Source organism: Dromiciops gliroides, chromosome 5 (genome assembly GCF_019393635.1).
Source record: "Dromiciops gliroides isolate mDroGli1 chromosome 5, mDroGli1.pri, whole genome shotgun sequence".
Taxonomy (NCBI): Eukaryota; Metazoa; Chordata; class Mammalia; order Microbiotheria; family Microbiotheriidae; genus Dromiciops; species Dromiciops gliroides.
The window spans coordinates 18,111,069-18,126,091 of NC_057865.1; the positions used below are offsets into that span (position 1 = coordinate 18,111,069).

Below are 15,023 nucleotides of genomic sequence, written 5' to 3' on the forward strand. Positions count from 1 at the left end.
TAGCTGCCTCCATCCAATGAGTTTGTAATTGTATAATTAGGGTCTATGGATCCCTATGGTTGTAGGAGATTGGGGAGTTTCTTTAAAATGTTATATTTTGATAAATCTTTTACTACAATCAATTTCTTTTGAAGTCCTGCATGCTTTCTTTTACGTGTTTGGAAACATTTGGGGGAAGGTCTCCCCAGTGTCCACTGCTCCATGATTTCCCATTCTATCTTGGCTCAGCCCTTCTCTAAATTAGTAAATTAGCACCACCTCTGCTGTTGTGCTGAAAGACTAGAAATTCAAACAGTATTATTTCAGTGGTGTCAGGGTTGCATTATTTATTAGCACTTGACAGAGTGTTTAAAATTTGCCCGAATTTAGTCTCCCTTTAAGTGATTGGACTGCTTTCCAGTCATCTTATACTCTGCCCTGTGTACATTTTCACACTTGGGTTATTGTGTAGACTACTGAGAACTTAGGTGTCGGGCGTCCATGGGGTCCTCCTAAGTTCTGAGCCGTGTAGAGAGAGGGGAGGGATGCCCTCCCTGATGGGTCATGTCTCCTACCCATTGATGCCTCAGGCACATGTCCAAGGCTGCAGATGAGGGGAGAGTGTTTCCTTACTCCTACTTCCCTGCATAGATGAAACCACAGACTTGTACTAAAAATAGAATCCTAAATTGAGTTGGAAGGAATTTTAGACATCACCTCGTGTTCAACTATTTCGTTTTGAGAGATGAGAAACAGGTCCAGAGGTGCTGTTAGGCCCAAAGCTAGAGGAATTCCTTCCCCAAGACCCATCCAAGAAGGACTTCCTGACTCTGTGAACAAGCCCCGGAATCTCCGGCCCTTGGGGAAGGAAGCGCCCTTCTCTTTGGTGCCTCATTGGTTACTGACTGGAGGAGCAGAAATGTCCCTCCCCCTGTCACCGGTGTTATTGCATGTGTATAATGTATGCCCAGATTATTGGGGCCCCTGATCAAGGGTCACACAGTTTTCACTGCGACACATAGTCTGTGTCAAACTGGGACATCCAATCTTGTCCCTCTTGAGTTTTTTAACTGTACTTTGGTCCAGAGGGAGTTTGGTGACGATATTTTAGGTAAAAAAGATCCCCAATGTGCCCTAATTGAAAGGAATCCATTAGATAGGATGTGGTCAAGCAGTGCTGGGCAATCAAACATCAGTCCGGGTGAGACAGAGTAAAGGAAGGGTCATTCTTGTTTTGGAGTCAGAGGCAGTTTATTTTAAATGTGATTTGATTTAACATTTGTAAGCAGCTTTCTCAACAGGAATTCAATACATCACCTTCAGTCCAAACAAAACTCTGTCACTTGCACAACTTAATGTTCTTTCCCCCCCAACAAACATATGAAAATATAATTTAAAGCACAGTTTTCACAGACACAGTACATACATTCACTATACACGGTACTAACAAATAGTCCCGTCCTTACCTGTTAGTAATACTGTCACACTGAATAGGTGATTAGAAGCTGGAATTGATTTCTTAGCTGAAAGGAAGGGTCCCATGCATGATGATCTATTTTATGACTGTTTAGCTGCCTGAGCACACCTGATCCCAGCCTGCAGACTCTGGCCCTAGGAGGAGTGTGGCCTGGTTAGCCCTGCCCAGAGCAAAGGGGGCCCTGCCGGGAACCGACTCAGCCTTCTTGAGTCTGGATCGTCTTTGAACCTAAATGGTAGCACTGTGTTCAGAACCACGGTCGTGCCTTCAGAGATCTGAAGCAAGCTTTGGAGGGCATTCTTTTTATAAAACACTTAAAAACCCCTCATTAGGAAGGATCAGGGCTGATGCAAAGGAGATGTTTATACATCTGGCTAACAGATAATTGTCATCCTTTCAAGCTTTAGTAAGTGTCCCTGAAAAAAAGAAGGGCCACCTGCCTTCCCAGCTGTGTCGAAAGACCTTTCACTCACATGTGCACAGGCACGGGGGGAGAGCGTTGTCACAAGCAGCCCCAAGCTCGCTCTTTACCACTTTGTTTTGTGGAAGTTGGCCGTCTCAGAGCAATTTTTATTGCATAATTAGGCAACTGGTAAACTCATGTTTCAAGAATAGCACTTGGGAGAAAAGAACCCTCAAGGCATGATGGTCCTGTTACCGAGGAAAAGTTCAGGAATGGTTCCCGATAGAAGTGAATGCTACAGTGGGCCCATCTTGGTCACCCCTTCTCTGACACCTGCTGCCTAGAAGCACTTCGATTGTCAGTAAGGCTCAATGTCTTATTTCGGCCCAAAGTGATTTCTAAAGCTAAACAGAGTTTCAATAGGACATGCAGACACCTAGAGTGTGAGCCAAAACGTTCCCTCCCCAAAGTCTCACAATACCAGCCTGGAGGGTCTCCCCTTGAAACATGCTTAGAGCTTTCATCTTGATTTGCTGCCACAGGCACGATAGTGCAGGAGTTGCAAGAACTGGCAAACACATAAAAACGTCAAATCTGTTGGCAATTGAGAACTGCAAAGTGCCTTTAAGACCTCATCTGAGGATGAAGAGAGAGCTAAGTTTCACACACCACAATTTGCACCTCTTTAAGTATTTCAAAGTGTTTCCAAAAGATTTTAGGGGAAATATTTCATTGAATCTTGGTCCTCAAATATCTGATGGGCATGAATCAAGCATCCAGCACCATGCCTTGCACTTGGTAGGCACTCGATGGATGGATGGATGGATGGATGGATGGATGGATGGATGGATGGATGGATGGATGGATGGATGGATGGATGAATGGAATACACCTCATAAAAAGTCATTTCTAACATTAAAATGATTGTTTGCTCAGTCACATGGCAAGATCTTCAGCATTTCAAAGGGGGAAAAATTTGCAAGAAAATATAAAACAGAAAGCACACCTCTTTATGAAGTTATTTAAGTATGAAAATATTTTTAGCATATTCTGTTAAACATTCTTTCTCCCGGGTCCGAGCTCCCCTGGTAAGGCATGTTAACCAGCCTCGACAACAGTGGTGGTGCGTTTGGTTTTGACACATGTGAGTTGATGTGTAGAGAAACTTCAATCACATTACAATCTTGAATGATCTCAGCCCAGGCTTCCTTCCCCCCAAGTTGGTAACACTGCCCAGTACGATTAAACCCTATTTGCCCACATGCCCTCATTTTTATTTTGTTTCGGGGAAAATATTCTGAAGAGCCTAGAGCTTTTTTTCTGTTTTTAGCACCTTATATCAAAGTAATGAAAATGGTGGGTATGGTCGATCTACATGTGCCCAAATGTACAAAATCATTAACTCTACAAAGATAACATTCCAAAATTACAGAAAAAAATTTAAAAGCATGCATTTAATCTTCTTTTAAAGGGTTGCTTAAATGCTTCCCTTGACAAAAGGTGGCTGTTTTCAAAAATCAGCAACTGCTGGTGAGGATCTTCTTGGCACAGTTAGGCCCAGCGGATTATTGCCTGCATCTTCCTGATAATCTCGCAGACACTGGGGGATGGAAATTGATTGTGTGGTGCCGCAGGCCTGAGCGGTCTTGTAACTCTTCCCGCCAACGGCATTTTGAAATGGTTTACGGACACGGATCTGTGTTCTGTGGCCCGTTCTTGGCATGGTACTTGATGCCGTTGACATTCTGCAAGGGAGAAAGAAACAATCAGTCTTTCTGAGGGCTTGTGTGGTGGGTCTGTTCTGGTCCCTGAAACTGACAGAGATGGCCTCTGCCTGTCCAGGACCTACCTCTCGGGTTGGCTTTTGGGTAGGGTGTCATGCATACCCCTTTCCCTTCGAAATGGCTCATGGGATCATACAAGCAGGAATGTTTGTTAGACTTATTTAGTCCAACCCTGTCATTTTGCAGATGAGGTGATTTCCCCAAGAATGCTTGTGAGCAGTAAAAGTCAGCATCTGGGGTTCAAGTCCTCGTCTTCCCTACTTGAACAGACCGACGTCCTTATTGGAAAGAGTCCTGGCATTGAACTAGCTGCTGCCACCTCTGCTGACACTGGACACTCGACTTCACCTCTCTGCTGGCAGGGGCCCTCAGTGAGAGCATTGAATCAGTAACCTCCTTCTGAGGACCCTAGACTCCACTCTAATGCTGCTTAGGGCATTATGTGCTAAAGTGGGACTTGGTGTGATGCCATGAGGAAGACCTCACCATTAGTTAAATTTTCCTCTGTGCCTTGAAAGATTAGTAGTCCAGCCAGTGCCATACGGCTCTGCATTCCCTGCCAGGATGGTCCCACTTTTCTCATGCTACTCCCAACAACACAAGTCCCATAAAATTTTAACAGTATTGATTTTGTTCTCCCCCACACCCCCATCTGCCTGTTAGTGCAGAGAGCAAAATGTGGGTGGAAATAAGACGCCCCTCCACCCCATGATCAGGGATGAAAATGAAAAATTTTTAATCCTAAACAGCTGTTTCTCCACAGGCCACCCTCAAAGGAGCAATGCCTTGACATAGTTAGAGGACTGATTGGTTAACCGTCCCTCAAAATTGGAACATTATTCCCAGAGGGAAGATTTAGTTGGGCCCTTTCCCCTCTCTTGTTTGTGGCATTTTGAATGAAATAAAACAGGAGACTTTGGGGAAGAGGGGTACTGTGGATGTGGAATATTTATTTTAAATAATAAAAACTTTTATTTATGGTTTTGAGTTCCAATTTTTATCCCTCCTCTCCCTCCCCTGTCCCTGAGGTGGTAAACAATCAGAAAAGGGCTAGACATGTGCGATTATGTAAAACATTACCATATTAGTCATTTTGTACAAGAAAACTTGATTAAAAGAAAAAAATAAAAGTGAAAAACAGCCTGCTTCAGTCTGTGTTCCATCACTACCAGTTCTTTCTTTGGAGGTGGATCGTATGTTTCATCAATAGTCCTTTGGGATTGTCTTGGATCATTGTGTTGTTGAGAATAGTTAAGTCTTTCACAGTTCTTCATCAAACAATATGGCTGCCTCTGTACAATGTTCTCTTGGTTCTGCTCACTTCACTATGCATCAGTTCTTACGAGTCTTTCCAGGTCTTTCTGAAGTTATCCTGCTTGTCATTTCTTATAACAAACAGTAATATTCCATCACCATCATATAGCACAGCTTGTTTAGCCATTCCCCAATGGATGGGCATTCCTTTGATTTCCAATTCCTAGCCACCACAAAAATTGCTGCTATAAATATTGTTGTACAAATAGGTCTTTTTCTCTTTTTGGGGCTGTCTTTGGGATAGAAACCTAGCTGTGATATTGCTGGATCAAAGGGGATGCACAGTTCCATAGCCCTCGGGCGTGGTTCCAAATTGCCCTCCAGAATGGTTGGATCTTTTCACAACTCCACCAACAGTGGACCAGTGTGCCAGCTTTCCCAGGATGTGAAATATTTTTTTACAGTGTCAGGCTGCTGATGTTACTTTTGCTGAACTTCTTTTTTTCCCTCTTATTTGTACAGAGGTTGGGAGGGGGAGAGAGACATTCTGAAATGAAGGTGATGGACCAACAAGATAGCAATAAAATTGATAAACAACATGTTTCTAGGGGTCACTTTCTGGCCTCGAGTTCAGTTTATAGTCCAAATTAATCTTTGTTAATTAAGAGGCAAACATTTTTCTCATCCTTTCCATTCCTGCAACTCACTCTCCTGCCCCGATCCTCAAACATTTAAAAGCCCGGTTTTCCTTTTATGGCATTTTCATTTCAATAAACAGGAAGAGAGATTCCGGTGTTTCCACCCAACTTCCCATGACATGCACTTTAGGATCATCAAGGGAAGAGGAGTCACAGAAGGCCGTGTCTCCAGCAGTTATGTCTTTGCCCCAAATGGTCCCCAAGCTCTATCACCCACTTATTAACCTGTGTCAACTGAAATACAGTTAACGCTTATTTCTGAAAAAAAAAATCTTAATAGAAATTTGTAACGAATTATATCCCCCAGGTGAAAGAATGCCTATTCAATCTCATACTAATGAAAAGATTTAAAATGAAAAATACATCTAAACTTTAAAAAAAAATAAAGCTGAAGCAATTCCCTCTTCTCCCTGCCTGCTGAATGTAGGTTCCCCAACTCATAATGGAGGGAGAAAGAAGGGGTAACCTCCACACTGTTCTACCCAGAGGCATTGGGGCAGCCTCAGGAATTCCCCGGGCGAGGTTTGTTCCCTTCACCACCTGGGTACTAACACTGTTGACAAGAAGGCTTAATAAGTGCCCTGAAGCGAGCATTTAAAGATGAGAGAAAGCAGAAGAAGAGGTGGTGCTGAGTGTACCTCAAGTTTAACCAAGAAGGGGAGGAGAGATGGGGGAACAATCAGCACTGAGGGGTTTTGTTTTTGTAAAGGAGAGATGTGGCTGTGTTTATAAGGCAGCAGAGAAGGGTCTATTAAGTAGGGAGAGATTGCAGATGAGTGGGGATGACAGAGGGGTCACTGTCACAGGAGATGAAGCAGGGTAGAATCACTTGCACGTAGAAAGCCTTGACTCAGCAAGGCCGTCCGAGACAAGCGTGACAAGGGAGATGGTGAGGGAAGATGTCTGAGGGATGTGTGATGAGAAGAGAGGGCATCAGGTTTTTGGTGATGTACAGGTAGGGGACCTGTAACATACATTCATTCTCTCCACTGAGAGTGGTGGTGGCCTTGAAAAGAACTGAGGTCTGGGAGGAGTGGTGAGGAAGAAGAACAGGTCTGGGGGTTAGAGGGCGAAGGAAAAGATGGGACGACCCAAGTTGACACCCGAGGGAGCATCAATGTGTATGATGAAGTCTCCTGGCATGAGAGGATTTAGTATGGAGGGACAGACATCTGTGACACAGCCACTGAACACATTGAGCAAGAGAGAGGCCAGGAGATCCTGGGTGCCATTAGAGAAGGGAGGCTGGGTTGGGTTATGTGATTGAAAATATGAGAGACAGGGCAGCTAGGTGGCACAGTGGATAGAGAACCGACCCTGGAGTCAGGAGGACCTGAGTTCAAATCTGACCTCAGACACTTGACAGTAGCTGTGTGACCTTGGGCAAGTCGCTTAACCCCAATTGCCTCACTTTTAAAAAAAAGAATATATGAGAGACTGCGTAAGTGAATCATTCTATTAATGTGGCTGGTGGGTTATTCATAAAATGAGGTTTGTGGCCATCTCTCTCAGACCAAAGACCCTGTGGTGTTGGGGTCCAGAGGTGGTCAGTGGGGCCAAGAACTGACCCCTGCACAGAGAGATTCTCTCCAGCCTCGAGCTATCAATTCAAGGAATGTCCTCTTCTTCAATGGGGGGCCCCAAGTGACCCCCACCCTGGACGGAGAAGCCTTCAGCTATCTAGATAAACAGATCTGTCTCCACCCATGATTCCTTGTGAGCTTGGGTTAGGCCTGACCCCTCTGATCCCAGAGGGACTTGATGAACTCTCTCAAGGATACCTTGCCTTTGAGTGGAGGGAAGAGAGAGGACAGAGAAAGAAGGGACATCTCTGGGTCTCCAAGATACTGACGATTAATAATTATTTATCACCATTATGTATTCCATTTGAACTGTAAAGGACTGAAGCTATTAAGTGCTATTGGTAGAAGGGGGAGTCTAGAAGTGGGCATGGGGAGCAGGGAGGCCCGATTCCCTGGCATGTGCCTGTAGAGGGGCAAGGTATGGTTAGAAGTGCAACTAGCTGCAGCATCACGGGGAGGCCTCCGGTCTGAGGGAGAGCCAGGGGAGGGAGGGAGGGAGAAGGGAAAAGCACGAAGGCGGCATTCTGCAAGCCCACGGAAGGGCTGAGTTCACGTCCCAGAGGGCCCTGAGTAGGGCAGTAGAAGGGGTGGGGGAAGGGAGTGGGCAGTTGGGATGGGCAGCAGGGTTTGTCCACTGCACCCGGAGGTTCAGAATCACTCAGTCATGGAGACTGTAAGGGAGTGGGAATGTGCTAATGGCAGGAGTCAGACTGGGTGGAAGCCCAGAAGGTGGGAGCAGATGGGGGTGAGATCCTAGGAAGGCAGGAGGTGGGCCGGCTGGAGAAGGCCCTGTTGGGATCTTCCCTGGGTGAAGATGGAGGCTCGGAGGCAGGTGGCGGGCATCCACAGCATGGCCACCAGGGCGCTGGAGAAGGCCCCAGCGTAGAGGCTGAAGTCAGGAAGCCCATGTGATCCGTGGGGTGGCCTTCCCAACAGCTGCCCCAGTGTGCTGGGGGCGCTTCAGCTGTTGAAGGAAGGTTTTCCCCTCACTGGAGGTCTTCCAGAAGAGGCTCAATGACCCGTGTTCAGGCCCGGGCTGCATGAGAGGGCCTCTCGGGTACCTTCCAATTCTAAGATTTGGTGATAAAATTGTCTGGTGACCAGGGACAGATTGCCAAGTTTCACAGTGGTCGTGGAAAGCCCTCGGCTCAAATTACTCAAGCCTTGGTCTATCCAGCCTCTATTTATTTATTCGTCCGTTCATCCATCCAACAAATACTTTATCAAGTGCCTTCTGAGGGCCCCTTTCAGGGGAACTGAGTTAGGAAACATTCCCCTTCGTTGTTTTCAAATGGTGTGATGGGCCATTAAAGAATCCAGTCACATCTTGGGGGGCTCAGCACCACTCACACCTTGATGAAAAATAGAAAAGACTCAAAAACAAAGACAAACCAACGGGCGCATTCCACGGGATCCATGCTGGAGAAATTCCGTCTCAGTTGGTGCTTTTTCCTCCTCGTTAGGTTAGGGAAAGGTTGGAAGCGGAGTTCTTAAGGCCTCAAGCCCAGTGAAATCCATGTGAAAGCAAGCCCCCACTGCCCCAGAGCCCTCAAAGGAGGCTGCTGGTGGGTGGTGGTGGGCTCTTCAGCCCCTTCCCAATGCTTAATGTAAACATTCGTTGCATGTCTGGCGTAAGCTTCCTGAGTTTGGCAGGAAAACTGAGCCAAACTCATACATCAGCTTTATTGGAAAAGTCAGCCCGACAATGACATACTTTGAAACACGCTCTGTTGTCCTAAGGTTGATTTTTAAAAGAATTTTAAAGCTCAGAAGAACCTTAGAGATCCATCTATAATCCTCCCCCCCCCCCCACCACTATTTTGAAGAGGGGAAAACTGAATCTCAGAGAAGGGAAATGACTTGTCCAAAGTCACATAGGGCCTAGGACCTCCCAATTCCCAGTCTGGTTTTGATCTCACTGCACTCTTAGTCTTCTCTCCTCCTCTCATTATCAAGTAATTTATTCTGCTTCCCTGTTTTCTCTTTGTGAACTTAATTTTCATTAAATTCTTTTTTTTTTTTTTTTGGTGGGACAGTGAGAGTTAAGTGACTTGCCCAGGGTCACACAGCTAGTTAAGTGTCAAGTGTATGAGGCCAGATTTGAACTCAGGTCCTCCTGAATCCAGGGCTGGTGCTTTATCCACTACACCACCTAGCTGCCACTAAAGTAAATTCTAAATGTGTTGTATAGATCACCTTGGGGTGGGGTGGGGGCAATCATCACTGTATTGAAAGCAGTGAAGGATAGCTTCACACGCTATTTCAGGGGGAAGATACTCCCCTTGAAAGGGATAATACTGATATGCCCAAAAGGAGGTGCTGAGACCCTCAGTAACTAATGGCTGATATACCTGCTTTTCATCTTTACCAAATCCCCATGGAAATGCTCAATACCGAAAGCATTTTCTCAATGAAAATAGAAGGGAACTGCCAAGATTGCACAGAGGTAACATGTTCAGTGACCCCCTAATTACTCAGGTCCAGCAGGGTACTAATCAGGGAGGTATGCATCTTATGGAGGGTGTCTCTTGATGGGTATCCATAGGGGAGGGATTTCTCTGGGTGTTCCTGTACACAGATGATATTGGGCTGACTCCTTTATGTCTCACCTCATTGCAATAATAATCCACAGAGGTAACATTAGATTAATTTTTTCATTGTTTTTTTTTTCAGTTGTTTCAGTCATATCCAACTCTGTGACCCCATTTTGGTGGTTTTCTTGGCAGAGATACTGGAATGGTTTGCCATTTCTTTCTTCAGCTTGTTTTACATATGAAAAAACTGAGGCAGACAGGGTTAAGCGACTTGCCCAGGGTCATACAATTGCTAAGTGTCTGAGGCCAGATTTGAACCCACCAAGATGAGTTTTCCTGACTCCAGGCCCAGTGCTCTGTGTGCTTTGGTTCCACCTGGTTGCCCTATTAAATGAATGGAAAATGTCTATTGTGCTAATTGTAACATGCAGTTACATAAATATAAAGGTCTAACGCTGCTTAAAAACATCAGTTTCACAAGTGAGGCATAACTTGGTGGCAACCAATCTGAAAAAAAGATCTCAGAGTCTTAGTGGACCATAACTCGATATGAGTTAACACCGTGTCGGTAGCCAACAAAGATAATGGGAACTTTGTCTACAAAGGGAGGCATCTGGCCTGGGATTAGAGAATGGACAGTCCCACTTCCTCTGCCCTGGCCAGGCCACAGATGCAGTGTTGTGTCCACTTCTGGACACTGCATCTTAGGGAGGATGCTGGTGAGTGAAGATCACCCGGAGGAGAGGGGATTGTTCAGGCTGACAAGGAAGATGGGGGGAGGCAGGGTGTGATCAGCGTCTTCACAGGTTTGAAGGGCTGGTGGAAGAGAGATGAATGCCCAGAGGACCCAGAGGACAGCCAAGGGGTGGCCAGGAGGCAGAGGCAGGCCATGCCAGTCCTTTGTTGGCCCTTAAACCACCCGGAGCCCTCCCAGCATTTTTGGTTGTTTGTGGATTTTTGTTGTTGTTGTTGTTGTTTTAAAGACCCCGGATGTCTTTGTCTTTGTTTGGGCAATGAGGGTTAAGTGACTTGCCCAGGGTCACACAGCCAGTAAATGCCAAGTGTCTGAAGCTGGATTTGAACTCAGGTCCTCCCGAATCCAGGGTTGGTGCTTTATCCACGGCGCCACCTGGCTGCTCCACTTCTGGTTGTTCACACTACTCTCCTGCCCATTGCCCAGAGCCGGGACAATTTCCTTCCTTGTCTCCATCTCCCTGAACTTCTGGCTTTCATTACAACCCACCCCCAGAGCCATGGAGCACAGCGAGGCTTCAGCCTTCCTAGGGCAGCAAAGAGAACATGCCTGCCATCCTCCCTGGTCCGGCTGCACCCCCAGACCTGGACTCTCTGCTGTGTGTGTGTGTGTGTGTGTGTGTGTGTGAGAGAGAGAGAGAGAGAGAGACACATAGAGACAGAGACAGAGACAGAGACAGATGGAGAAAGAGATGAAGGGAGGGAGGGAGACGGGAGAGAGACAGAGAGACAGAGACAGAGACAGATGGAGAAAGAGATGAAGGGAGGGAGGGAGACGGGAGAGAGACAGAGAGACAGAGACAGAGACAGATGGAGAAAGAGATGAAGGGAGGGAGGGAGACGGGAGAGAGACAGAGAGAGAGAGATAGAGACAGAGACAGATGGAGAAAGAGATGAAGGGAGGGAGGGAGACGGGAGAGAGACAGAGACAGAGACAGAGACAGATGGAGAAAGAGATGAAGGGAGGGAAGGAGACGGGAGAGAGACAGAGACAGAGACAGAGACAGATGGAGAAAGAGATGAAGGGAGGGAGGGAGACGGGAGAGAGACAGAGAGAGAGAGAGAGAGAGAGAGAGATGATTGCTCTTTAAATGAAAATGAGTGGGTCTTGCCCCTTCCCTGACCCAATTCCCAGAAAAGACGTGAATTTGGAAAAAACAAAGGCCACTGCTGAGTTTCCACACTTGGCTCATGCCCCAGCTGGCCTGCTCTCCCCAGTCATGGCGCAGACTGCAGGAGAGGGCTGGGAGCGTGCAGGACCCGGTACAACAACAGCCTCGTGGAAAGGATGAGTGGCCCAGAAGGCCTTTAACGATGATGGAGGACCCATGATGGAGGGTGCCACCTACCTCTTGACAGAGCTGATGACTCAAGATGGAGGAAGGAAGGAGCACACACCATGTGCATGAAGCACTTTACAAATATCATCCCATTTGACCCTCACACAACCCTGGGAAATAAGTGCTGTTATGATCCTCGTTTTACAGTTAGTGAAACTGAGGCAGACAGAGGTGAAGGGACCTGCCCAGGATCACACAGCTAGGAAGTGTCTGAGGCTGGATTTGCATTTGGGTCTTCTTGATTCTTGATCTGTCTAGATGATATATGAGCCCACCAGGATAGCCACCCATTGGTTGTGTGATCCTGGGCAAGTCACTTCACCTTCCCTTCTGCCTGCCTCAGTTTTCTCATCTGCAAAATGAGGGGTTGGATTAGATGGTGTTTGGGGTCTTTAAATCTCCCATCTTCTCTGCAGAGCCCCTGGCCCATCCGGGTCGAGCTGTGGCCTCCTGTGCCCTGGGCACCTCTCTGAGACTGAGGTCCAGACCAGCTGGCTATCTGACCACGGGGAGGGAGTTTCCGTGTGGGGAATTCCCAATACGGGGGAAGCTCTGGGTCCGGGCCTGAGCTGGGCCCTGCACCTCCTGCTCCTGGTAGTGGCCCGGGCTTGCCCAGACGTGACAGAAGGCCGAGGACCAAGGACGCCGTCGGTGTTTTGCCTGTTCCCCGGCGGCCGCTGCGGGCCAGGCCTGGGCGTTTACCTTATATCGTTTCTTGCATCCAGGTACGGGGCAGGCGAAAGGCTTCTCGTCCCCTCCGTTCATGCACATGGAGCTGAGGATGGCTTCGGAGCTGATGGCGCTCTCCGTGGTCCACGACTCGTCGCTGTCCGACTCCTCGTAATCCGCCTCCTCCTCGTCATATTCACTGCCTGAGACACGGGAGAGAAGGGGATAAAGAGGGTGAGATGGCCGCGCTGCCGGCCAGGCCTGTGACGGAGCGCCGTCCTGCACCCACTCAGCGGGTGGGGCCCCAGGCAGGGGTAAAATGGGTTTAATGAATGATACTGGGCGCTTCCCACATCCAGTTTTGTAAACCAGTGTGGTACAATGGAATTGGAGTCAGAGGTGCTGGATTCAAATTCTACCTTTGCGACTCCTCTGAGTCTCGTTTTCTTTCACTGGGTCAGCTCACCTGTAAGGGCCCCTCCAATGCTAAACTCAAATGAGAGAGAGCTATCATCATGATCCTGATCAACAGGGCCACCAGAAATGCCAGCTGCCCAGCCGGGGATGTCTAGACGGCTGGAAAGACGAGATGGCTAAAAAGCATGACAGCCCTCCCCGCCATGTATGAAAATTCCAGTTTGAGTTTTGCTTCTTTAGTCTAAGGCAAGGGCTCTCAGCCTGGAGTCCCTGAACTGTTTTTTGTTTTGTTTTGTTTTAGCGAGGCAACTGGGGTTAAGTGACTTGCCCAGGGTCACACTGCTAGTAAGTGTTAAGTGTCTGAGGCCGGACTTGAACTCAGGTACTCCTGACTCCAGGGCCGGTGCTTTACCGCTGCGCCATCTAGCTGCCCCCTGAACTGGTTTTTAAAGAATATTTTTATTAAAATATTGCTTTATGATTGGTTTCTGTTGTAATTGGATATATTTCCTTTATGCATGTAAAAGCAGTGTTCTGAAAGACTCGACTAGACTGCCAACCGGGTCCACGGCACAAAAAAAGCTTAAGATCTTTGGACCATGCCCTGTTGTTCTGTGGGCTTGCTAAGTGCCCAAACCCCATTTATACTATCAGTCATTTGCACTTTAGTATGAATGTGTTTTGGATCCCTGTGTGAGCACAGGTTTTTTGTTTGTTTTTGGTGAAGCAATTGGGGTTAAGTGACTTGCCCAGGGTCATACAGCTAGTAAGTGTCAAGTGTCTGAGGCCGGCTTTGAACTCAGGACGTCCTGAATCCAGGGCCGGTGCTCTATCCACTGCGCCACCTAGCTGCCCCTTGAGCACAGGTTTTGATGAGGAGCAGGGAGAAGAACATGAAGATCCTGGCGCGCGCGCGCGCGTGTGTGTGTGTGTGGGGGGGGGGGGGGAGTGGCATGGGCTTTGCAGAGCGTGTCTGGCTCTGGCCGGTCCTCTTTGCTACCCAGGACAAACACTTCTTCTCTTGTTTACTCCCAGGGCAGTGGAGACACTAGTTCTCCCGAGAGCTGGAGCTGGAGGGGCCTTGAAGGTTATGGAGTCCACCCCCTTCATTTTACAGAGAAAGGCCGGAGGCCCAGAGGGGGGATGAGGCTCACCAAGGCCTCAGAGCCTGGCCCCTTCTCCCCTCCCCTCCCCCACCAAAATGGCTCCACACGCCCCCCAGGCACTTTTCAGCATCCCTCACTCAGCAATGCCCCCCCCCCCAAAGATCTGGAGCGCACCAGGGATGGCACTTGACCCGCTCCACCCGGATCGGTCCAACACTCCACCTCCCCATTGTTCACTTGGCTGGAGGACAGAGGGGAAGCCCCAGCCCAAGTGCTGAGCGGCCTTTGTGCAGGGCGACCCTGAAGACCCTAATTCTCCAGATCATAAACAGTGTAAAATAATACGCTGACAAGCCCTAATGCATTTACAAGCCCTGTGGAATAAATAGGAATTAGAACAGCCGGTCTCGTGAAATCCAGCTGACCCAGGTGTGCGGCCACACGGACGGCTCCGAGGGCCTGCGCGGGGCCCTGGGCTCCCGGCTGACGCCCCCCGGCCCCCCGGCTCCCCCCGCCCCCGTGACTCAACACCGGCCACCTGCACCGTTATTTAAGGGCACTGCAATCAATATTAAGACCGATCGCTGCCGCAGAATCTCTCTGCTCCCTCTTCCTGATCCTCTCAGCAAACCCGGCATGAGGGGAGGGGCCGGAGGTCCAGTCCGCTTTTTTTCTTCCTCTCCCCCGGCCCCCATTTCCTCACCAGTGAAATAAATGATGGGCTTGGGCTTGCTTGGCTCTCTGAGCGCCCCCCCCTTCTAGAAGGGCCTGAGTGGGTGGACAGTGATGAAGGAGAAACTGAGGCAAAATGGGTCTGGGGGCTTTCAGCCACCATGGGCTATCCGTGGCTGTAGCTGGCTTGGCATGGGTCCCAGAATCGAGGATCGCAGAGCTGGAACAGAGACCTTGGAGGCCCCTGGATCCAGCCCACGGCTGAAGGAGAATCCTGGCTACCACGGACCCGACAAATGGTCATCCCGGCTTTGCCTGAAGACTCCCAGCAAGGGGAGCCCACTACTCTCTAAG

General features: G+C 48.4%; 1 protein-coding gene across 1 annotated transcript in view; it reads right to left on the minus strand.

Moving 5' to 3' along the window:
* Positions 1-850: 850 nt before the first annotated feature.
* The window catches only part of JAZF1 (JAZF zinc finger 1), a 254,723-nt gene continuing 240,550 nt past the window's right edge, over positions 851-15,023 (minus strand). Inside the window, 4 exon segments of the mRNA XM_043964964.1 lie at positions 851-3,498; positions 3,501-3,570; positions 3,572-3,604; positions 12,508-12,677. Of these exon segments, the coding sequence (XP_043820899.1) occupies positions 3,425-3,498; positions 3,501-3,570; positions 3,572-3,604; positions 12,508-12,677 (347 nt within the window). The 3' untranslated portion in view covers positions 851-3,424.